Source organism: Dipteris shenzhenensis, chromosome 25 (genome assembly GCF_047967505.1).
Source record: "Dipteris shenzhenensis isolate YYH24624 ecotype China chromosome 25, Dip_SZ_1.0, whole genome shotgun sequence".
In the NCBI taxonomy this organism is placed as follows: domain Eukaryota; kingdom Viridiplantae; phylum Streptophyta; class Polypodiopsida; order Gleicheniales; family Dipteridaceae; genus Dipteris; species Dipteris shenzhenensis.
The window spans coordinates 4,753,325-4,779,045 of NC_141620.1; the positions used below are offsets into that span (position 1 = coordinate 4,753,325).

The window sequence follows — 25,721 nt, forward strand, 5'->3', positions numbered from 1 at the left end:
TTTTTAAAAACGCAGCAGCACCCAATCACCCTCTTTCAAGAGCAACTCGCAGCGATGCTTATCGGCTGCTCATTTGTGCTTCTCTTGGCTTTTCTGAAGGGCTGTTTTGACCTTCTGGTAAGCAACATCCAAACTTTCCACAAATCTGTCCGCTTCAAAAATCTTCTCTTTCGTATGCAGAATGGGAGGTACCTTCCGTTCTCCTGCCACAATTAAGGGGGCTTTCCCCGTGGATGAGTGTATAGTGTTGTTGTACGCGAACTCAACAAGTGGCAGAAATTGCTCCCATTTCAATTGCTGATCCGAAACATAGCATTTGAGAAGATCAAGGGCAGTGGAATTGGCTTCTTCGGACTGCCCATCAGATTCAGGATGAAAAGAGGATGAGAAATTCAGCGTGGTTCGGGGGCTCAACAAGTGGCAGAAATTGCTCCCATTTCGATTGCTGATCCGAAACATAGCATTTGAGAAGATCAAGGGCAGTGGAATTGGCTTCTTCGGACTGCCCATCAGATTCAGGATGGAAAGAGGATGAGAAATTCAGCGTGGTTCCCATATTCTCAAAGATACCTCTCCAGAAAAGACTTGTCATCCGCAGGTCTCTATCACTGACAATTGATTGAGGCATCCCGTGATGTTTAAACACGAGACATAAAGAGTCTCGCCATCTAGTCTGCTGTAATTTTCTTTCTGACGGGAATGAAGTGGGCCTGCTTGCTGAATCTGCAAATAATTGTCCATATCCCATCATGTCCAGATGGTGTACGAGGAAGATCAAAGATAAAATCCATGGCAATGCTCTACCAAGGTCGATCCGGAATAGGTAGAGGCTGCAGCAGTCCAGCCGGCTTCTGCCTGTCATATTTCACCTTTTTGCAGGTGATGCATGTCCTGACATATGCCTCGACATCTTTCCTCAATGATGGCCAAAAGAAATAGTGCTCCACAGCTTTGATGGTGGCATCAATGCCTCTATGTCCTGCATAGGGTGGAGCATGACTCTCTGTCAACACTTTGGGCCTCAACTGTTTTGTGACACACAATCTGCCATGCATCATCAGAAATCCGTCTTTGAGAGTATAGTGCTCATGCCTCTATCCATCAACCAACTGATCATAAATCCGTGAAAAATCAGCATCATTGGCATATTAATCCTTCATGGCATCAAGCTCATCATGATATGCAATGGTCACTGCTGAAACTTGTGGCTTAACAGACACTGCATTTGGAGTGGGCTTGTGTGAGAGTGCATCTGCCACAACATTCTCTTCCCATGCACATGCACAATCTGAAAATGAAACATAATAAGAAAATTTGCCCACCTCATATGCTTCTCAGACAACTTTCTCTGAGTGAGAAAGTACCGCAGTGATTAATGATCGGTCCATAGTCACAAGAAATGTTTCGTCTGTTTTGCCGTTTCGCTGTTCCGACAGGTTTTGTTTCATTTCGTTTCGTGATGCCAGACGAAACGGATAGGTTTCGAATTGATACTTAATATATACCCTTATAGGTACAAAAAGATATGTTATATTTAAGTTAGAGTGAACAAAGAGAAATATAAAGTCAAGATACTAAAAGGAAATTCAAAACATAAACACCTTAGATTCTAGAAAAAACGGGGCAAAAATGTTTATTTTGATTTGGGCGAAACAAAGGTTTCGGTGAGAGCGTTTCGTCCTATTTTGAAATGTTTCGTCTGTTTCGCATTTCAAGGTTTCGAAGAGGACGAAGCGCGTTTTCATGTGACTATGGATCGGTCTGAACATGAAAATCAGCACCCAAAAGATAATGCTTCCAGGTCGAAAGAGCATGTATGACAGCCAACATCTCTTTCTCATAGATGCCAAGATTCATTTCAGCATCGTGGAGCACTCTACTCTCGTATGCCACGACTCTTCCATCCAGCATAAGTACCCCTCCTATGCTGTTCCCACATGCATCTGCTTGGACAGCGAACGGTTTGCGAAGATCTGGCAAATTAATCACACGATCTAAGCAGAGTCGCTCCTTTAGTAGGTCAAAAGCTGCAATTTCTTTGGGTCCCCATCTGAAGTGACCCCTTTCTTCTGTAAGGCATGTAAAGGAGATGCAATCTCTGCAAAATACCGAATGAACCTCCTGCAGTACGAGCACAAGCCCAGAAAGCTACGTACGTCATGGATGTTCTTCAGGTATGGCCAATTCCTGATGGCCTCTACCTTGGCAGGGTCCATCCTAACTCCATCCTTCGAAACAATGTGCCCGAGAAAATGGATCTCATGCATGAAGAATTCACTTTTCTTGGCATTGAAAAGCAGTTTATGCTTCCGTAGCTCCTCGAGAACAATTGCCAGGTGCTTTCTATGCAGCCTCATCCTGAGAGAACACGATGATATCATCGAAGAAAGTGCCAACAAAGGTTCGGTGCTCTCTAAAAATCCTGTCCATCATTCTCTTGAAGGTGGCAGGTGCATTAGTTAACCCAAATGGCATGACAAGAAACTCGTACAGACCAAATGTGGTACGAAATGCTGTTTTGTGAACATCCTCTGGCTGAATTCTGATCTGGTGATAACCACTCTTCATATCAATGCGGCTGAACATTCCAGACCCCTGTAACCTATCCAAAATATCATCTATCCAAGGTATAGGGAATCTGTTCTTAATGGTAATCTTATTGAGGGCTCTACAGTCAATGCACATCCGCCAGGATCCATCCTTCTTCTGGACCAAGAGCATGGGTGAGCAGTAAGGTGAAGAGCTGGGCTGAATCAGCCCCTTCTCCAGCAGGTCCTTGACCTGGTTCATAATTTCCTCTTGCTGGGCTGCACCGACCCTCTAAGGAGGTCGGTTAGGAGGACTGCTACCAGGGATTATATCTATCGTGTGGTCTTCTGGCCTTTTAGGGGGCAACTCCAGTGGAAGTGAGTCAGAAAAACAGTCCCTAAACTGAAAAAGAAAATCTGTCCGCTGTTTTTCCAGCTTAGAAAAATGAGACTCTTCTTCTACTGACTTCTTTTCAGATGCAAACACTAAGTACGCTGAAAGATGCTTTTTCAGTACGTTGCCAATGGCAGAAGCAGATACAACACGGATGGATTCTCCCTTCAATTTAGCATCCAGAACGTGGGTCTTGCCACGGTGAGTGATTGTGATTGTTTTATTCTTTGTATCCAAAACAGCCCCAACACGAAAGTGCCAAGGTATCCCCAGTAACACATCACAACCATTCAACGGCATAATATAGAACTCTTCTGTGTCCACGTAGCTCTGAATATGCATCCGCAGCTTGCCTATCACCGGAGTAACTGACTGGCTGAGTCCCGGACACGCCATATTTGCATCACACAAAGGTCTCTTCTGCCCTTATTCCTAACTTTCCAGCCAGCTCTGGAGAGGTGAAATTGGCCTTGGCTCCTGGATCGAAAAACATCAGGGCTGTCTGGTCTCTTATCTTGCCCCATGCCCGGCATAACTCTGTAGCATCTGTATTCTGAACAACCCCAATCAAGTCTGGCAAAAGACCAGCAGTGGGCTTGGGCTTTTTATTCTTCTGATCAGTCCTCTTTTCCTCCTTGCAAATATAACACTTGTTGGCATCATAGAGAATTTGCTTTTCCTCATCACACATGCGGGTCGGTACTCGCCTCTGTCCTCCAACAAACTTTGCCTTCATGGGCTGCGAAAACTTTCTGAACTTCTTAGGGGATTCCGTCTTGCTGCCCTTTGGCCTTGATGTCTCCTATGAGCTTCCTTTGAACCCAGAAACTTTCCCTTGCATTAGTGCATAAGCTGTAGTGGCATTCTCAACCAACTGAGACATATTGGAAACCCTTGTCTTCGTGCAATAGTCCCGAATCTCCTTTGGCAACCCGCAGCAATATCTTTCAATTTGCTCGGACAGCGGCACATGTCTGTAAGAATTCACTGGCAGTAGGGCTTCCCAAAACTTCTTATTGTAGGGATTCCGTCTTGCTGCCCTTTGGCCTTGATGTCTCCTATGAGCTTCCTTTGAACCCAGAAACTTTCCCTTGCATTAGCGCATAAGCTGTAGTGGCATTCTCAACCAACTGAGACATATTGGAAACCCTTGTCTTCGTGCAATGGTCCCGAATCTCCTTTGGCAACCCGCAGCAATATCTTTCAATTTGCTCGGACAGCGGCACATGTCTGTAAGAATTCACTGGCAGTAGGGCTTCCCAAAACTTCTTATTGTAGTCCTCCAAATTTCTGCAATTTGCAGCATCCAACCTCTACCAGGCGGTCATGATATCCACCTCAAAAGTGGTAGTGAGCCATGCTGCTGAGAAGACCTGCTTGAATTCGACCCAAGTGGTAGGTGCTCTGCCTTGCAAGACGAGGTTGGTCCACCATTGGAGCGCATTGCCCTTCAAAAAGGTGGCTGCCTTTCAGACTTTGGAGGATTCTGTGAAGTGTCCACCTAAGTAGGCAGCATCAAACTGTTGCACGAATGTCAAAGCCTTCAATCTGTCCTGCATCCCATTGAAAGTCTCAAACTTGAGAGTTGCCCCTCCCTCCTTGTAATCTTTCAATTTGCCTTTAGGGGTGAGATTGTCATAAACGGGGGCCTGTAAAAACGGTGGGGGCATCACTGCTCCCGCATTCTGAGCCATTCCCACCATATCCATGGTGGGGTTTGGCATCCCAGGTCCCACTCCTTGCATCTGTGGCATATTCCAAGTATTGCCCATTGTCCTAGGCATTCCTGTCTGCATTCCAGGCTGCATCCCAATGTTTGAGTACATCATATTGGCATTTGCAAGGGGCATTCCACCCATCATAGGTTGCTGGAAATTCTGCATTCCCAGCTGCGTGCTGCCCATAAAGCTACCTCGCATTCCGGGTGCCTTTGCAGATGGTGCCACCATTGCCTGAAAATTTGATCCCCCTCCGAAACATCCTGGATGCATCGTGGGCTGAGGAAGGGCTTGCTGTCCCTGATTGACTGAATGGAAGTTATTGGCATCACCTGCTACAGGGGTGATCGAGGGCATCTCTGACGGCTGTCCACTGAAAGAAACATGCCTAGGGGTCTTCTTATGCTTCTTATGTTTCTTTTGAGATGACTTTTTGCTTCCAGGGGAAGCAACCATAGGGGAGGAGCTTGCATAATCTCCGTGACAGCATGTTGCAACTACGACAGGGCTCCCGCTACACTTTACATTCGTAGCTGAAAAAGTGCATTGGGATCAAGCTCCTCTGCCTCATCTACCTCATCCTGTGAGTCCTCCGTGGCATGCTCAGGAGAGACTGGATGAGTCCCATTGTCTTGCTGGTCATCACCCTCGCTGGTACTGTGCTCCTCTTCAAAGCTCTCTGATGCTTTGTCTTCGTCCTGCCCCTCCTGCTCTAAAATGGTCAATGACCTCTCACGGTGTGACATGCTTGCTAAGATTGATGGCTATAGCAACAATTGCACTGAATGTGTCCTTCACCCAACACTACCAGGGCCCACCTCTGTAGGAAGATGGTGACGATCCCGGCAATGGAGCCACTGAAACCGGCCTTCGATAAACAAAAGGGTAGTGATCTTCTTCTACTCAGTCATGAACTTCATAAATAGCCACAATGCAAGCTTCAGTCACTTAAATCACTTAGCACAACTTAGAAACAAGCTTCAACAACAACAAAGGTGAGGCTAGAATGCCCCTGCTCAATGAAAATAGTACACAGTGCACCCACTAGCCCCAAATGCCTTGGCGCCCCTTACGGTATTTATTTAATGCTTCTAAATGGAAATGCTTTACAACAAGGGTTCAACCTTGCACTGTTCCTCTCTGCAAATCCTCTACTTGTCTTCAAGGCATCTAATCCCAGTGCACCACTAGAATTCCCACTGGCAAGGCATACTCAGGCATTCACTTCTGATCTGACACAACTTAGAGGCATTCAGGCATCCAAACCACTGGCAAACTGAGCTCAAGGCAGCCTCAAGGCTATCACATGCATCCACACTGTCCTTACGCCTTCCACAGGATCACCCTGGCCTTTGGGTGCTTACTAGAACCTGTTGGAGTCCTAAAAGGACTGCACACAACACGCATGCACTGCAAAAAGCTGCAAAGCAAGAAAGAACAAGGAAAAACCGAACCTGGAACCAACTCCCATTGTCTGTGGCAGAGGGGCGACCTTCCTCGCACCTATCCTCTGTCCAAGCTCCCCGCAGGGTGCAGGTGTCTTCCAACAATCGGGAGAAGAGAGAAATGAAGGTAGAGAGCAGAGGGTGAACAAGAAAGAGCTGTAGAAGAAAGATGATTCACAGATCTGCCCCGAAATGATTGCCTCGGGATCTATGCCTGAGTCCTCCTAAGAGAAGGTGCCAAAAGCAACAGGGAAAGTTCCTCCTGCAGCCTGCACTGGTCCAAAACAGCTCCAAAACAGCTCCAGAAGCCACCACGCAGCCAAAAACATGTGCACAAAGGTCCAGCACAGCAAAAGACAACCCCGGGCACCTGCTGGAGGCAGCTGAACATGTCTGTACGGACGTCCGTACAGTCTGTACGAAAATTTTCTGTAAGTCCAAAAATGAGTTCTGGCACTTCTTAGAAGTGCGTACTAGCCTTGGAACAGTCAAAACAGTGTTAAAACGGCTGAAAACAGGCTTGAAACAGCTGAAACAGCTCAAAAACTGCACAAGAACAACTAAAAATGTCCTACACCTCTGGGAGAGTGAGGGGAGAGAGACGGAAGGTGGGGGAAGGGCATGCATACACATGCTTGACAAATGGCACCTCCTCCTTGCCATTTGCCCCTTCATTAAAGTCCTAACCCCCATACCAAGGACAACGTTGGTTGTCCTTGGGCCCAACTTTTAGACCACTCTGTTAAAGCCTTTGCCTTGCCCCTAGGACCTAGTGTTGCACCTAGACTTTGCCCTTAGGAACTTCTAGGAAGTGTGCACTTCCTCTAGCCAGTCCCTCACGGCCAAACCATTACAACACATAACCATGGTTAACCCCGGGTTAAGCGTAGGTTGAGTTACGAAGATACTTTACATCACTTTTCACGTCCTCTTTTCACGTCCTCGTGACAGAAAGTGTTGATTATCTCTGATGCCCATTCCCAGAGTTTAGGTCCCAATCCTTCTCTAAATAATGGGGGGAGAATGTTATGTCCACGTTTGGACTTAACATAGCTAGTGTTAATGAGGTCAAGAACCCATGCCTATGTAAGTGTAAGCCTTGGCTCATATGGGACATTCTAAGGAGTGGAACCTCCTAAGAATACCCAACTAGGATGGAGCCCGTCCATGCCTGTCTCCCTAAAGACGTGTGCAAGGAGAGAGGAGTCGTATGAGCGTGGGTCCGGGTTTGTTTCACATCTAGCTCAAAGGTGGTCCTTGCAAGGATCTAAGTTGGGTGCTAACACGCTAGCTAACACCATGCACATACCTGTCATCGTGTCCTGACATGAATGGTCTTGCAGGAGGCTAAAGGATAGAGATCAGCACCATACTGCCATAATTGCTGAGGCTATCCTAGTATGGGCTCTTGCATCAAAATCAACACTCATTCACTTGCAATTGGCCAAAGTCTTCAAAATTTGATTTCTTGATGTGTCTATTTTACTTCTAGATTCCACCATGTTAGGCTCTTTTTGAGGTCATATATCACTCAAGCTCTTCAAATTGAATGTTAAAAGAAGGTAGTCCAAAGCCTCATGAGGTCCGTCACACCAATACATGTTTTGCTTCTCCAATTGACAACTGTAGAAAGATAATAAAATAAATATATGAGCCTACTTCCTCTCTCTTCTCTTAGAGTCTAGTTCCGCATAGGCATTATTTTCGCTAAAAGAAAGGAAGATGAGGAATCGCAGATCCAAGCAACAGAAGCGGAATTCCTTCTTAATCTTTTCCTGGACCCCCTACTCGTCACACCGTAGCCTTCATTGTAATTGGAAAGTTGTTATGCAATAACAACAAATATCACTAGCATATTGCACGAGCATCAAAGGACCCTTCCTCAAACCACAAAAAGGAGGAGTGGCTGCAATTTACCTCATGTTTTAGAAGTGCACTTTCAGATCCCAACGCAGCAATTATGGCATCAACAGCTTTTCGTCCACCTTGATTTCGTAGGGCAAATAAGGCAGCATATCTTTCGTACATCTCTTGGTTCTCATCCAGGAGCACCTTCCTTGCAATATACAAAGCATAAGCATAAAGTGTGATCTTCTCAATTAGTTCTCTGAAAAAATGACATGGAAATAAAGGGTTAGATGAAATGAATCTCACCTAAGGTCAGCTATACTTAAAGTCATAGGAGCAGGCACAGCAGGATCGATTGTGAAGAAGGGTGATTCAAGTGTATCAGCTATTTTCCTCCCTTGCTCAAATCGCCTAAGAGCCAATGCACATGTCTCTTTAACTTCTTGAGCAGGGTCTGCCTCTAGAGTTTTCCTCAACACATCCACACAATCAGCTTGACCAATTGCACCTAGAGCTTCAGCAGCCTGTTATCAAAAACATTATGCACCTTACTTTTCAAACCCAAAAAGCCTAGACATTGACAACATTAGCAAATCTATACCTAGATGAATCCAGGAACATTCCCAAACTCATCCTCTACAAACACAACATAGTGCAGTTTCAATCTCACGATAGTCACTCATAAGATTGAAAACCATAAACTCCATCACGCATAGCAGGGACTAGCTACTATGACATCCCCACCGACGTCTCAGCCCCCAACAGTGGGTGTAGACCATAGTATAAAAATATGCTCTCACACATACAAATCCACACACCCACACATACTTGAGCATCCATTTATACAAAGTCTTCATACTGAGTTTCTGTTGGTACTCCGGAGGTGAAGGGCAGACTCAGCCATGACGAAGGCTACCACTTAAGAAGAAGGCTAATCAAAAAGTAGCCCAAAATCTCTTCATTCAAGCTACGACTGCTTGTGAAGTCTAAACAATTTCATTTTAGTCTCTCCCAAACAAGCATATAAATCTAGCTGATAGGACAACACACCATTTAACATTAGCAAATATATAAGTGTTAGAAGTCTGGCCGATGCTGCTGCCCACATGGCTGCCTTCTATTCATAGCAAGGTGCTGCACACTCTCTTCTGCCCATGTGGCCCCTACTCCTTTGCCCAAATGGCAGTCCCAGCTATTCCATGCTTGTTGCAGGTGTTCCTGCCCCCATGTCCTCCTCACTTGGGCGCTCACAAGGGGGTAGTGACCCATATATCCCAACAACTTCAGCTAAAAACTCAGAGGCGTTAAGAGTTCTCAATTTTGACTCGGCCACAAATGAGTCTATAGATATGTTCCCGATGCAGCTAAAGAAATTGACAGAAATGACACGACAATTTGTCAACTCACAATTGCTTTTTGAAATTCAGATGTTGTGAAAACTATCCATGGAGGCTCAAAAACTCCACCATAAAGAAAAACATTAAAAAATTCATTCAAAGCAGCAATCCTCTATAAAAGGGTAAAAAGACAATAGCCAGCAGCTGGGTGACTCACATTGTAACAGATGAAACAAAAATCTATTATAAAACAGAGGGAAAAACCATAAAAGAACTAAAGAATTACCTCGTGACGAACTATGGGGTGGAATGAAATGGTGTCTTCCAAAACATGCTTTAATGCTGGAATTGCCTCAGCATCCTGCATTTGCCCTAACGCAAATGCAGCCTCATGTGCCAACAGATTGGAGGAATCCCTTATCGCTGTGTTAAACCAAAATAAGAAAAAATAACTCCCGTGAATAAAATAGATGACTGCCACAGACACAAAAAATAGAGGTGTGCAATGTTCTTCGAAGCTGAACGTCAATGCAACAGTCATGGTCATCAAAACGGATAAAATTATGCCTTGATATTTTCAGCAGAAAGCCAAATGCAGCTCCTGTAAAAATATTTATGTTCAAACAGTGTAATATTAAAAAAAGAATGCTTAAACCATTCAGATTGTCGAGCTATATAAGCTACCATCAAACAATGCAAAATTCCAATGGCTATGACCTTTGAAACTATCAGTAATAAAGTACTTCACTCCTGTCAGCCTCTCTCCATCAAGAAGGATGCCTTCAATCAATGGCTGGCAGGAAAAAAACCAACTCGCAAAAAATCAATACTTTGAGAGAGTTGCAACACCTGTGAACCCCCATATGAGGAGAACATGGCAGTACACCTAAATATAACATGGCCATGAGAAAGGCTTCCATGAGGGCAAATTGTATTGTTGCCACACGGGCAGATCTAAGAGAAGGAAATCCCCCACATGGGCTGTCACGTGGACCGCAGTATGGCTGCCACATAGGCAGCACATCATGCAGTCACATTGCCTCTCTAGAAGGCTGCAGGCATGCAACAGCAAAAGAGGCCATATACAGCTGATTGGAGCCAACCCTAGTGATCTAAACAGGCCCATAGCTGGGGTTATGGAAGAGTGCAGCAAAGCGCAGCAAGAGAATTCTGAATCATGAGACAATGGCGTCCCACATGCCGATTCTAAATGTCAGTCAAGCGGATGTGTTGAGTGGGACCAATATTCGATCTGAAAAATCAAGATTCAGAGCCACTTGGTTGTGCGCTGTAAATGAAAGATTACGGGAAGAGTGGAGATTAATCCCATGGTTCACATGGAACCCAAAGATAAAGTCATAAAAGTTGCAAATCCTGCAGATGTCAAAGACTAGGTGCTGCACACAACGCTTAGACACCATCTCTGATCATTGGGAACTCAATGTTCCTAGACATTCAATTGGTAGTGATATCATTGAGAGACATGCACAATAGCACGAAGGTGAACTTGTCGAGACTTGCTTGGTGAAGATGAAGATTTTGCAAGGTCAACTAGTGGCAGTCGGTTAGAAGGTGGATGATAACCAATTACCAAATGCACATTATGTAACGTGGAGAAATGCCTCAAGTGCATACTGGAGGATTCTGAGCGAACGCTCCTGCGAGCCCCCCTCCCTCCCTCCCGCAGCCTCTTACCTCCCTACCCTCCTTCGCCTCTCTCCCTCGCCCTCGCCCCCCTCGCTCTCGCCTACCCCCCTCGCCCTCGCCGCACCCCCCGCCTCAGCCCGCCTCCACGCCCTCACCCCCTCGCCCCTCGCCTCACCTCTCGCCTCACCCCCCCGCCCCTCGTCTCGCCCCTCGCCGCGCCCTCCGCCTGCCCCCTGCCTCGCCCCTCGCTGCGCCCCCACCCCCTCGCCTCGCTCTCCGCCCGCCCGCCCCTCGCCCTTCCGCCCCGCCCCCTCGCCTTCCACCCCACCCCGCCCTCCACCCTCGCCCTTCACCCCCCTCCGCCCCTCCGACCTCCGCCCCCGCCCCTCGCCCCCGCCCCTCCCCCTCCGCCCCCCGGCCTCGCTTCCACCGCCTTCCCTCCCCCTCGCCTTTGACCTCCGCCTCCATCCTCCCTTCTGCCTTCCACCTCCGCCCTCGCCTTCGCCTCCGCTTCCCCCACCCGCCTCGTTTCATTTCGTCTCGCCTCACCCTTCTTCGTCACACCCAGGCTCCACCTCTCGTCTATCTCCCCCCCCTTTTTTGGTGGCAGCCTCTTCTTCATCGGAGGTCTCGCAGTTTGTCTTGGCGGTATGGCGGCTCCCTGCCCGGAACCGGAGGCCCAGCCGGACCCTCCCTCTCCAGATGCCTACCGCGTTATCTTGATAGAGCAACAGTCGTCTCGGGTACAAGAGGTTGCCAATGACTTTGCCCTTACTTCCGTCTATGGCAGAGTCATTGGACACTCTCCCTCCAGATCAGCCATCAGGGACTGGCTCCAGTCCACTCTCATGCTAGAGGACAGCCACATCGAGGAGGTGGCCCTTATGGGAAGGGGCATCTTCTGGCTTAAACTCTCCACTGCGAAAGCTGCGAGCAACCTGATTGCTGGTTCCCCCACATTTGTGGATGGAAAGATCATCATGATAGTCCCTTGGTACCGTGGATTCAGTGCAGCGAATTTTGATGCTCGTTTCCGCATACCTCGCCACCCAGTGACGCTAGTTTTTCCAGGCCTTGCTGCTGAGTTGCGGCCGATAGTCAAGGACCTGGGCTCCCACTTTGGCTGGGTAATGCATGACACTTTCGTCGACGCGGTTACTGCGGCACAATCCCCCCGAGTCCATGTGGCTGTGGCAAACCGTGCGACTCTCCCTGCAGTGATTGAGATTGTGACAGACGCTGGCAGCATTACCCAGAGCATGGTAGTCACAGGACAGCCAGGCCAGTGCCTGAGGTGTCACGGCTTTGGGCACCTGGCTGCTAATTGTCCTCGATTCTCCAGCTCCTCTCGGCCCCCCCCGCCGTGCAGCCACGTCAGGAGGAGCAGAGGCAGCCGGAGTCCGGTCCAGAGATGGCTGGCGGCTGGACCGAGGTCGGAAGGAAAAGAGGAAAGAATAAGAAGATTTCTGAAAAAGGCAAGGAGGCAGAGGTTACCCAACCTGCAGCAGCGCCTCAGAGACCTGGCAGGCAACCGCCCCAGGGTCCTGGGAGAGCTTCTTCTTCGACTGTAGCCCGCCCTCCGCAGCCTCAGGTCCCCCTCTCTTCCGCTCCCCAACCCCCTTCCACTCAGCCCCAGCCCCTTCCCCAGTCGCACCCCCCTCTTCCCGACCGGCAACATCAGCCCCCGCCTCTTCCTCTTCAGCCCCCTCCTCTTCCTACTCAGCCCCAGTCCCAGTTTCAGCCCCATCCCCCTCCCCCCGCCCCTCTCAGCTCTCCTGCTGTGTCAGCTGCACCGATGATTCCTCAGCCGCGGGCAGCCCCCACTCCCCCTCCTCCGCCCCCCCCGCTAGTCGCTTCCGTGGAGTCTGAGTTGCCTACCCCTCAGCCTCCTCCCCCTTCCCTACCCCAAGCAGGACACCCCGAGTCTACACCACCCCTGGAGCAGTCTTCCCTGTCTGCTAGCCCGACCCCCTCAGTTGCAGACTCTAGCGGGCCTCAGCTTCAGGAGAGAGAGCTTCCTCGCGACTTCTACAGATCTGGCCCCTGGGACTACTTGGATGTGGCCGACCTTGGGACCTTCCCTGCTTGTCTCGACATCAGTATCTTCCTGCTCCGTAAAGGGGCGGATGGGAAGATCGCAGCCTTGGCCCCGAGGGATGGCCCTAGCTTTGCTTTCACATTTCTCAGCGACGGCACCGAGACTTGGACAGACGACTCGGTCTGGGAGGCTCTCAGAGAGCAGACGCACGCTCAGGTTTGCTCCTGGATAGGCCCGTCGGGTGGACAACTTCTCGAGACTCAGTAGTCCGAGGGTGACGTGCGCCTGCGGTGGCGTTGCGCCGCCAAGCGCTTCAGATTGATTGTGATCCTCAGGCCCCCTCTGTCGTGGCCTCTTCCCCAGGATGTCAGAGCCTAAACTCCTCAGAAACTCCGAGCCTTCTACGGGATGACTACCTCAGAGATCTCGAGTTGGCTCGAGAAAGCGTTTGTCCATGGCACTAAAGGCCTCACGCCTTTGCTAAAGGTTTTGAAGAACGGGCAGGACGACCCCGCCTCCCCCTCCAAACCCTCTCAAAAGCGTCAGCGCCTCCATTCCGAAATGTCAGCTTCTTCATCGACATCAGCCGCGAGCAGATAGTCGTTCGCAGCCTACCAGTCCTCACCATGAGCTTACACCTTGTCTCCTGGAACGTGAACGAGTTCCATTCTTCTGGCACCTGTGGTCCTAGGAAGCTCATCTTGAGACAGGAACTTCAGCCAGCAGTGATTGGTCGCTTGGATATACTTCTGCTCCAGGAGCATAAGTTTTCAGTGGCTCATTCCCGTAGATGCGGGAAGATCCTCCCTGGACGCTCTCACACTTATTGGGAGCCCTCGATTGGTGCACAGGGGAGGAGTGGCGGTGTCTGTACTTCCGTGTGCGAGTTGTTTGCCCAAGGAGTTTTTGGTCATGGTACGTTGATTCCAGGCCGTGCACTTTGGGTTGGCCTAGAGTTGGAGGGTTCCAAAATAGGAATCCTCAACATCTATGCTCCCACTGACCTCCGATGCAGAGCCACTTTCTGGAGGACACTCACAGGGATTCTCCCAGACATGGACTCCTGGATTGTTGGAGGTGACTTCAACAATCTAGAGACTTTGGAGGACCAGCAGGGCAGAGAACCAGAGTTTACAAGTATGCCTCAGGCAGAGCAGTCCGCTTGGGACTCCTTTATCTTCGCGACAAGAGGTAGGGACCGCTGGAGAGACCCGTCCTTCCGCCGTTGGCACAGGAGCTTGGACTTCTCATGGGGCTTCCGCAGGGAAGGAGGCAGACTCCTGGAGAGACTGGATAGATTTTATGTCAGTGATTGGGCCATCAGCAGAGGTGGTCAGGCGGGTATAGTGCCAGGGACGACACTCTCCGACCACGCGCCTGTGCTCTTATCATTAGACTCGGCAGCTCAGTCCCTTCCTCCCCGTTCGTGCCGGATTCCCGATTCCATCTTCTCGAGGGAGGAGGTGCGCAGTAAGTATCGGTAGCCTCTGGGACAGAGATTGGGGCGAGTGCGTGGATCTGGTAGATTCGGTGGCGCAGGCTTTGCAGGAGTCCAGCCAGATTTGCCAACTCGCAGCCCTTCAGGTTCGCCAGGAGTGGTGGGGCAGAGAGAGAGCTCTTCGTAGGGACCTCGCCTCCATTCAGCGACTACAGCAGGCAGCCCCGGGCTCAGAGGAGCTTCGGATCCAGGCCCTTCGAGCCATAGCCCTTCTTGAGGAGACTCTCCAGCGCCGCTCAGAGTTTTCCTATCACGCCTCCCTCTCATACTGGGCTCGGAAGGGCAACCGGATGAGCAGGGAGTTCTTCAGGACGCATGGCCAGAGAGCAGCAGGTGATCAGCTCCGGAGTCTTAGGACAGCGGAGGGGCACATCGTTACTGATCCGGGTGAGGTCTTGGGGTTGGCTACCGACTTCTACAGGACTCTTTTCCAGCAGGAGCACCTTGCCTCTCGTACTCGACGTGCCCGCGAGGAGGTGTGGAGGCACATTCCAGGCCTTGTTCAGCCCAGCATGCAGGCGACGTTGATGGCACCGTTCACTACTGACGAGATGCTGGAGGCCTTGATGGCCATCGATGGGCAGAAATGCCCTGGCGAGGATGGGCTCTCTCGCGCTTTCTTCACCTCCTTCTGGGATCAGATCCATCAGCCCCTCCTAGCAGCCCTTCAGAGGATTTTCAGCAGCGGATATATGCCAGAGAGCCTCTCCTCGGGACTAATTTGCCTCATCCCGAAGGGAGGAGATTGACAGGAGATCCGTCAGTGGCGCCCGATCACTCTCCTCACCACTGCCTACAAAATCCTAGCCAAGATGATCAGCGCCAGAGTTCGGCCTCTACTTCCTGACCTCATTCATGACACTCAGACAGGCTTTGTCCAGAATCGCAGTATCTTGGATAATGTCTTCACCTTCTCAAAGGCGACGGAGTGGGCTCAGCATAGTGGGTCACACTTAGCCATCCTACTTCTCGACTTTGAGAAGGCCTACGATCGAGTAGACTGGTCCTTCCTGGAGGGTACTCTGGAGAGACTAGGATTCCCAGTAGGATGGATTCAGGGTATTTCAGCGTTATACAGGACAGCTTCCAGCAGGGTCATCATCGGCAGCAGGATGGGAGAGCGATTTCGTTTGGAGAGATCAGTGCGTCAGGGTTGCCCCCTCGCTCCTTACCTGTTTCTCTTCTTCGCCGAGGCCATGACATACTACCTTCGAGCGAGGTCGACCGGGATCCGGGGTGTTCGCCTTCCCATCAGCGAGGACACGGAGCTCTTGGACTCGGAGTATGCAGATGACACAGCGCTGTACGTTCAGGATGATGAGATGATGCTGGAGAGGGTGAGGCTAGCCTTAGAGGTCTTTTGTTCGGCAGCCGGTGCGAAAATCAACTGGCACAAATCAGTTGGTTTTCTCACAAACCCAGGGGCGTGCTCAAAGTGGGGGAGGTTTTTGGGTTTCAGATGGATCCCGCGGGGACAGACAGCTAGATATCTCGGCTTTCAGGTCGGCCTGGACATCACGCCAGCTCAGCAGTTTCTCCCGAAGCTAGATTCCATTCGACGGAAGCTGGCTTTCTGGAGCACTGCTAAGCTCTCTTGCAGGACGTGCTCTTGTAGTCAACCAGGTTCTCCTGGCCACGACATGGTATGTGGCCTCTTGTTGGTGTTTCTCGAGATCCAGCATGGCACAACTCAGGAGGTTGGTCCGGAATTTCCTGTGGTCTGGGGGGGATGGTCTCAGAGATACCAAAGCCAGGGTAGCTTGGCAGACAGTCATTCTTCCGCAGGCTGAGGGTGGCTTGGGGGTCATCGATCCTGAGCTTCAGAGTCAGGCCCTGCTGGGCAAGCTGGTTATCCGCGGTTTGACCCCGGGGGGGCAAACGTGGAAGATGTTACTTCAGCAGGGGATCGGTTCTTGCGTCCCGCGCCGAGGTGGAGAGTGGCTACCGTCCCTCAGGTGGATCTTCACTTCTGCACCGCTCACTCACCCCCGCTCCCCGCTCATTCGTAGCCTTCTCATGGTTTGGAGGCGGCTCCGCCTCAGTCTCACACAGTCCCCTCCTAGCTGTCAGGAGGAGATCGACCGCCAACCGCTCATCTGGAACGATCAGGTCAAAGATGCCTTGGGCCTTCAACTGGGGGAGAGATCACATATCATGTGGGACGGTTGGATGCGGGGGCCAGCCCGGTCCCTTCGAGTTTGGAGGGACACGTACAGACACTTGGAGACCGTTGCTCTAGCAGCCGCAGCTGGAGGTGCCCGTGGAGCTCAGGCGAGACGCACAGAGATAGACGGAGCGATTCCAACCGGTTGGTTAGTTCCACCCGAGATTCAGATCCTCATGCCTGGTGATGACCATTGGCTGGGACAATTCACCCCCCGTGGCATCCCACTGGTGGTTGCAGGCTGGATGGACGACACCTCTGTCTCCTTCTTCGCGGTTTTGGGGGACGGCCGACTCAGGAGAGAGAATGTGCTCATCGACCCCCTCCTCCCGTGGCAGAGGGTTCGGGTCGTAGGCCTCGCGGGGAAGGTTTGGCGGACCGATCCTAGTATAGAGCAGGATCAGCTGCAGTTATGGCGACTCTGGCTCTGGGAGGGGCGGGCCTTGTCAGAGCTTGATTGGGACCCAGGTGAGTGGAGATGGCCAGAGGTTGTGACAGGCCAGGGGCCGACCTCTTTCTTCGCTTACAGCACGACATTGGGCAAGAGAGTTCTCGGGAGGATGCAGAGCCGCCCGCCCACCCAGCGGCTCAATTGGTATGCTCAGGGTATCTCCAGGCTATTTTTGCAAGCCTTCTGGAAGGCCTTGTGGGAGAGCTGGCAGCCACGGAAGATCTCCTACTTCCTTTGGCTCCTCGCCCACAAGGGTCTTCCAGTGGGGAGCTGGTTGCGGCAGGTTGGTCAGGATGGACGTTGTCAGATCTGTCATGAGGATGAGGAGTCACCAAAACACTGCCTGTGGAGCTGCACTCGCGCCCATGAAGTGTGGAGGTGGACCTTCGGGATCCTTACTCGCGCAGCACCGGAGCTAGGTTTGATCACTTGGGGCGCGTTTTGTTGGTGCAGCACCGCACCTGGCTTTCATCAGTTGTTCGAGGCAGGCCCGCGGGACCCCACATTCCTTATCACACAGGGGACTTGGGGGCCGCTCGAGGGCATTCCGCCGCACCTGGCAGAGGCTGACACAGGATCTCAGGAGAGGCAGCCAGTCTGGGAGATTATTAGCAGCATCGCTGGATGGCACATTTGGACCTCGCGCTGCGCACAGATCCTCGGTGGCACCTCTCTTTCGACTGCCCAGGTCATGGCCGACATCTAGAGTGAGATTATACATACACTCGGACGCCAGTGGGACCAGATACAGGGAGATTCCCGGGCTGGCCGAGAGAAGCGGCGACGTTTCCTCCGTGATTGGGATACGCAGGGCCTCTTCTTCGAGCATACTTCGCAGGGCCTTCAGTGGCGCTATTCACCACCTCTCTGGCTGTTCATTCACACTCGCCTGATCCCTCCGTGAGAGGGAGCTTTATATTTTTGTTTCCTTTTAGGGCTGCGTACGATTTGTGAACACAGCCCCATCAGTTGCAAAGCTGACCTCATGTATCTTGTTTTCGAAGTAATATAATCAGCACTGTTTTTTCGGCAAAAAAAAAAATTACCAAATGCGCATGCTCATGGTCAGCAAATTGCCAAGATGTTGGGTCAGTGACAACCTTACAACTAGAGAAAGACTGTAACCACTCGAGTTAAAGAGCACACACCCTCTTTCTTCTTCCTTGACCATCTGTTGTTTGTTTCTACCGGAGGGTCTATCTTGGGATATTCTACTGCCATTAATGCGTGAAGGATGACCAAGTCATTATCAAAGATTTGACCTTCTAATGTGGCATTCTAAGATTTGTCGATCCTTGGGGTAGATCTGGAATGGTGAATTGTATGGTGAACTTAACTCCCGGCAATTTTTGTTGGCACATAGTCAACAATTCCCAATGGCTTCATTTTAGTGTGGTCGGCGAGGTGTATGTTGAATGTGGCATTCCTCATTGGTGGGAGGCCCCATTCTTCGTAGAGATTATTTGCAAGAATGTTGACACCTACCCCACCATCCACTATTGCAAGGTATTGGCCAAAGGCTTTATGCTCAAGGTTACATATCTTCAAGTATTTTTCTCAAGAAATCAAGTAACACTTGAATCCACAAAGTCAGTTTCTTCGACATATCTGTACACAAGCATGGTAAAATCTTGGTACCTAAAGGTTAATGATTCTGTCAACCCCAATTATTGAATTCTGCCTTGGCATACGCGGAAAACTCTTCATCGTGTTGAATACCCTTGAATCCAAAATCTGGGGTTGGTATAAGGGAATCATTGTTCTAACAACCCCATCAATTGAACTCCTCGAGGTCAATTTTTGGGTTGCAATTTTTGTCAATCCTAATTCCTGAATTACTTGGTATTCATAAAGAAAATCCAGCAACTAACAATTCTGGGGTTGAAATACCTGGCATATACCCATCACAAAACTATCAAGGATCCATCCGTCCAATTATCTTGCTTCAAAAAAAGAAAATTCTCAATCTATGAAAAATAATCCGTGTCCAAGCTCAAACACCTAGAGAGAACAATCAGGAAAAACTGGTATACCATAAGTTCTTTACACGTGATGGAAGAATCTTCATGTAACTATCAATGGGCAAAATCTTGATCAAAGATATGGTCCCATGATCCATCCTATGATTGCCCATACTTGAGGATAATCAATAAAAATTCAGTTGGCCATATTTAGTCAATGGTACCCTTCAGACATGCATATAGTCAACTATCTTAGGAATAACAGCCTATGTGATCCAGAGATTATGGAAATATGCAATCCAAGATCTCTCAAAACAAGATCCATTATTGGATATCTTGTAGAAAACTTGTGCACAATAAAGTTGTGCCTATCACGGGATCATCAGTACTTAGGATCTCTAATCTTGGAACTTTATGTCCCAATCAAGGCACTGGCAAACCATCATCATAATAGATGTGGTAGCCCCCCTGAGATTGTGTCTACTAAGGAGCTCTAGGGTTAAACCCAATGTTACATGGTGTCGTTCAGGGTAAAGAAGAATCTAAGTCAACCCTTGTAAAGTGTCTAGTCACCGTGCCCCTTCAATTCATCCTACTTGTGCTTCACCCTAGTGGCCCTTGGGAGAGAATCTTAGATGTGACATACCTTAGTGTCCCATACCACCAAGATATATTGCAAATAAAAAATCTCAGTGGACAGTAAGAGTGAATTAGGGTAGCCAACCCCTCTTCAATTCAGATCATCCCAGATTGAGTCAGGGTGGCTAATCCGTTCTCAATCCTTTTCTTGATGTGATTATATCACCCCTTGTGGCACAATACCCATACCAATAGGTCTATGAGAAAACAAGCAAGCACTATCCCTTAAAGACTCCTGAAAACTGTCTATCCATGACCTCAGTCTAAAAAAGTGAGAATCTCAATGACCTCCCCTTTTGACATGACTGAAAGAAGGTATCCAAACAAGACTCATCCTAGTCTAATCAACGAGAACCTTTAAATGTCCAAAGGGTAACTCAAAGAATATCAAAGTTCACAATCACATCAAGATCAAATTCCAAATATATACCAAACAGGAATCTGTAGGAAGGGATATCCAACTGTCTTATTAATTCTGGTTTCATAAAACATATGTAACGAATACTCAAGCATCATCAATGTACCATATATCGAAAACTTTCAAGATATATGGAAAAAAGGTGCATGTTATATAATTCAAAAAAAGTATCAAATTAAATGCCAACTTCGTTACAAATCAGAAACCAAACCAACCAAAATCTAGTCAATTTAATAACAAGACAATTCCCTACACAAAGCATAATAATTGGGGAAAGTGCTGAACCAAAAGTGGTTCAAAGATTCAGTCGAGCCAAAAAACATTGGGTGACAGCCAAAAACTTAGGATCCCAGACTATTCATCGCTTCTCAATAACTCAGAAGTGATACAAAGAGTCTAGAACATGCTGTCTACGTTTAGAACAGCACGAGCCTTCTGCAATATACTTTTGGTACTACGGGTTCTCATAATAGTGAAGAGCTTCCCAAAGCTCATCCTTGAGGGAATCCATCTCCTAAGTAGCACTCAGCACGACGGGGTACAATCTTGGATGTAACTTCGTCCTCAAGCTCAATAATCAAGAGAAGATGTCTTATTGCTGTGGTAGTGTTCAATCGCTAAATACCCACGACTAAAAGAGATGGCGAACTGCAAACTGCCAACTCTGCCCACCACGTACGCAGGAGCCCATTTACTGGAAGAGAGGAGGTGATGGCTGCATGGGGAGAGAGATTTGGGCAATGGAGATGCTAGAGATCAGCCACTTAGGGGGGAATCTGAGGGTAAAAAGGCCCGATTCAGCAATTCCAAGTAGGATCATTGGAAAGGGGAGCATGAGGAGGCTGGGCTGTGGTATGCATGAGTGTATGAGCGTCTCATGGTGTCTTAAATAAGGCACAATCGAGGAAAGCGCTTCAAAAGCAAACAGTTTGCTTTTCTTCTAGGAGGCCCTTTCAAAATTAGTCGAGAGCGATTATGGCTCTACTATTCCAGAACCTCCTAAATCCCTGCTTTTTTTAGAAATCGGCTCAGGCTTTTATTTTTTAAGCATAACAAAAAGCAAGCGCCCCCATTCGTGAGTCCTAGTGCCTTATTTTTGCTGCACCCAAGGAAGATAATCAACCAGCCTCAGTTTAAGACAAGTCTACGTACCATGAACCACATAGCCACAATCTCGGAAAGAATCTTGAGATCGTCACACTTCCCTACTACAGCTCCCTCCCAACAGCGTTCTAGACGGTCTTTCACATCGTCATGCTGAACAAGTAATTCTTGATTCATTAACTATGAATCCCTACGTAGCAACCCTGAAATCCTGATTGCTATCTGAACTCAAACGCTATTTCCTCCTCTAGACCAAACCCTGAACTAGCCGCCCCTTGCTGAAATTTTGTCGCTTTCTTCCCAGGAAGAACAATAAGAAAACCCCAAAAAATGGCACTCTTACCTTCTGGCCGAGTGTACCTGACCCGATATCCATCCTCACTTGCTAGCTATCATCGCTCCAAATATGCATCCCACACATAAGCGAAATTTCAAACTTGCAAAAGTGCCTTTGGGAAGTGTACCTGGAGTTCTGAATACCTGCATACCTTGCAATCGAGTAATCTGTGATAGAGTGGCTCTGATACCAAATGGCATGAACCCGCAGGATCTAACCCTAACACTAACCTAGGCATTCGTCCTAAATCCAACCTGAATCATGCACAGGCATCTCAATCCTCCCGACCACCCCTGAGTGCATGGGCTACAACTCGACTCACCATAGGCCCATTTTTAACCCAGGTGTCCCATACCACTTGAGCCTGTCCAGAAGACCCTTGATACACCACCTATGACCCGCCACACAGATGGCCAGAGTCCTAGCCAAGGTCCAAGCCCATCTGTCAATTGAACTGCCACAATAGCACTGGCCCTCCTTCTATATAAAAGGAAACCTCGCTATAAATAGTATGATGCTATGAATAGCTCCCTCCATTTAAAGCAAGCACTATATATGAAGCAATCTCTATATATAGCAATCTCAGCTAAAAATAGCCATCCAGTCCTTTGCTATACCAAATGACACGACCTAGCAAGATCTAACCCTATCACTAACCTAGAAACTCATCCTCAATCCAACCAGAATCATGCGCAACCATCTCACTCCTCTTGACCCCCCCGAGCACGTGTGCTACAGCTCGACTCATCCACAGGCCCGTATCTAACCTAAGTGTCCCATACCACCTGTTGTCCAGAAGACCTTCAATACGCCACCTATGATAGGTGCAAGAGTGCGGGAGATTGGACATATTTCAACACTGCTTTTAACTTGTCCTTGAGAGCTTCTTCATGACATACGAGCAAGTCAATGCGCGCCTATGGTGAGTCATTGACAGGGTGTTGCTTGCTGCCCCACCTGTGAGCCCCCATATGAGGAGAACAATGTGGCAAGACACCTAACATGTACTATGGACATAGGAGAGGCTACTATGAGGGTAGGTTGTATTGGTGCCACTTGCGCAGATCAAGGGACAAGGTGGGGATCCCACTAAGGCCCTTCCTTTTGGAGTGTCATTATAAGTCTAAGTGTAAAGTAGCTCCATAAATATTTCCAATAACTTGTAAAAGGGAAACGATAGGTGTAAGGCAAGTAAAGGTGAAGGAATATGGGGAAAGGTCGATGAGTGAAAGAGAGGAGAGAGAAGAGGTGTGTGGTGGATGGACCATTGGGACGTGCCTATTTTGGCAAGAGTAATATAAAGGTGGTGTCATACAAGAGACCAAGAGAGCCTCTATCTTTAGAGAGAAATACCGAACAAAAGGCAAAACGATTTAGGATCTCCACAATGAAAGACAAGAACCTCCACAAGCAAACAAAAACCTTAAACCCTAAAAACATTAGAAGCTCTTAAACTACTCATACTAACCACAATTTGCATGGTCGAATTGACCAAATGAACTAACTTCAAAACTATGGACCTAATTAGCAACTCACTAACCAAAACATCCCTTAGGACCCTTGCTAGGGCCCAAAAAGCCTCCACTTGAAATATACCACTGCTCACATGGTAGCACATCATGCAGCCACCTTGGCTGTCTAGAGGGCTGCAGACATGGAACAGCCAGGGAGGCTGTGGAGCTGATTGGAGAAAGCCCTAGTGGCACAAACAGGGCCATGGCTGGGGCTATGGAAGAGCCCGTCAAAGGACAACGAGTGACTAGACCAGACCAGGTCGTCCATGTCAGCAAGTGGGATCAACCACCTCAGCAGGCCTGCCCTTTGTGAATAGACCAGAATGTCAGCAAGTCAGCAGGGTCGGCCCGATTGGACAGATCCAGTCATTTACAGACTTATTGATCCAGATCTGAAGGCGGAGGACAGACCAGCTCCCCTCACTTATAAAAAGGTCCTTGTGCTCATTACCTCATTCTAATTTAATTAACTCAAATAGAGAGACCAGTGAAAAGAAAGACACATTCCACGCAAAACAAACAGCGTCATGAGTATGAGAGGCTTCCAAAAGCAAACTATTTCTAAAATGTGCTACTGAGAAGAACGATCGAAAACAACAGACTTACCACAAATCAAAGCTTCTCGAGGACCCTGACCCTTCAAGTTCCGTAAGGAAAAAAGTGCCCTGAACCGCTGAGAAATTGGTAGTGTGGAGTCCAATAACTGCTCTACTAAAAAGTCTTTCGTCACCAATGATGGAGTAAACACGTGAGTGGAGCACGTAGAGTTATTGTCCATAAGGAACAATAAGACTTGCCGCACAGAAGGGCTTCCACTGTATGAAACGCAGACAAGGTTTCAACTTCGATTCCCCTTTATACTGAAATAAAGACTAATGTGTAATATATAGTAGGATACTTCTTTAAGGTTACAATGCTTACCACAGATGCAAGCAATACCAAGAATTAGCCGAGCACTCGCTATTTGAAATCTGAACCAATTGCTACAATAGTAAACGCACATCAGTCTTCAACAATTCAGTCACAAGAGAGTCATTTAGCTCCCTGTATGAGACTTGACTGAATATACTCAAGAGTAGACGACACATTTAGCGAGAGATATCTAGCTGCCTATATGAGACTTGTATGCATATACTCAAGAGCTATACAATTGTGATGCGAATACCTGCTAATTACGACTGCCTCTGGTGCTGTCGAATTATTCTGCTGCTAATCGGTGCACCGCCGCTGTATCCAGGGCCTCGTGTAGTAAGAGTACCCTTCTCAGCAAGGTCTAAGAACTTGGCGCTCTTTTTTTTTCCCCTAATTAACAAGGGTGCACAAAGCAAGTCATAAAGAAAGTGCCAAAGGCAAACTAAGCATTTGTTTTCCGTTTCTCTATCTATGGGGATTGTGCAACGGCCTCAAATGAATGCTATCATGGAGGATAACTTCAAGGGAGATTTAAAGGTTGTCCTAATCTAAGGGTGAGGTTGTCCTTAAATGAATGCTATCAGGGATTTAAATCTAAGAGTGAGGTTTTCCCATCTCCTTTGGCACACCGAGTGAAATTTAACCCTTGTTGTCTTTTGGGCCTGCCTATAGGTAGGCTACTCACTCCTTTATTGAAAGAGAAAATTCCATTTTCATGAATTTTTTTGCACATTTTTTATGATTGGGCTAAGTTGCACTTGCTCTTGTCTTGCTATGTGTATCCTCCATCTTTGTCTCCCCTCCTTTCTCTCTCTTCTTCTTCTTCTTCTCCTCCTCTCACGGCAAGTCACACGAATGAAATTCATCTTGTTCTTCTTCCATGAGTTATTGGCATCATGAGGGAATCCCCCTTGCTCACCTTGCTAGGGTGGGCCATTGGTACTATTCATAAGCTTGAGCCGTACCAAAGCGCAAAGAATTTGGCTTTGCCTATTGGGACTAGTGCCGAAAGATGCAATGAACTAGGGATCTGTTTCATTAAATCGGCCAACCTTTTTTTGTAGCTGTAATAAAAGTAGCGCAAGCAAGTAAATGTCTTTTGACATCAGCGGCGGCCAACAAAAAACACTCACGATGGCGAATCACTGGGTGATAGCTGTTGTTGTGGCTTAGAGAGTTGAAAGAGCTACTTTAACTAAGAGCAATTTCTCTGAGGAGTAAAATACAACACAAATTGCTTTTATTTTTTTATTTTTTATTTTTATAATTGCTTTTATTTTGCTTTGAAAGATGGCAATTTTGATGCGAATTGATAAGCAATATAAATAGGAATGTGATAGTCTAGTATGCTTCAGTTGTTCCAAAGTAACCACTTGTTATAGGAGCATTTGTCCAAATATGGCCAAGCTAAGATACATAAATTGTTGCTGTTTTATTAGCCTGCCCCGGGGGAGGTAGGGTATAGTGACTGGTGCTTGTTTGGAGAAAGCCAAAATTCGTTTTAACTTTTTAAATTCCCAAACTGATGTCATATTTGATGAACCTCGCTTTGGCATTGGTGAAGAAGACCACTTGCATGCATGCATGCCAACTACATGGCACTCTTCAAAGCATTATCCAACTTGGACTTCGAAAGGTCTACGCGAATTTCTCATGCAACTAGAGAAGTTATGCACGTGCTACTCTTCCGTTGGTTCTTGCACGCAACCCGCCAATGCAGTGTAGACCTTACAATTTCATATGATCTAGCTCTCCAAATTCTTTGGAG

The 25,721-nt window shown here is 48.2% G+C and overlaps 1 protein-coding gene and 1 pseudogene across 5 annotated transcripts in view; both read right to left on the reverse strand.

The window, feature by feature from the left end:
* The window catches only part of LOC147885340 (deoxyhypusine hydroxylase-B-like), a 197,124-nt gene that overhangs the window by 42,994 nt on the left and 128,409 nt on the right, over nucleotides 1-25,721 (reverse strand). The window contains exons 1-6 of one of the 5 annotated variants that reach the window (XM_087396495.1): nucleotides 24,207-24,443; nucleotides 23,963-24,024; nucleotides 23,648-23,856; nucleotides 9,557-9,693; nucleotides 8,240-8,457; nucleotides 8,003-8,141 (exon numbers count right to left, since the gene is read on the reverse strand). In XM_087396495.1, coding sequence (XP_087252621.1) covers nucleotides 8,003-8,141; nucleotides 8,240-8,457; nucleotides 9,557-9,693; nucleotides 23,648-23,819 — 666 coding nt within the window. In that variant the 5' untranslated portion in view covers nucleotides 23,820-23,856; nucleotides 23,963-24,024; nucleotides 24,207-24,443. Of the gene's footprint in view, nucleotides 1-8,002; nucleotides 8,142-8,239; nucleotides 8,458-9,556; nucleotides 9,694-23,647; nucleotides 23,857-23,962; nucleotides 24,151-24,206; nucleotides 24,444-25,721 lie in introns of those variants that run through there. The other 4 variants (XM_087396491.1, XM_087396493.1, XM_087396492.1 and 1 more) reach the window with 4 other exon arrangements.
* Nucleotides 2,344-4,631, reverse strand: LOC147885341 (uncharacterized; annotated as a pseudogene).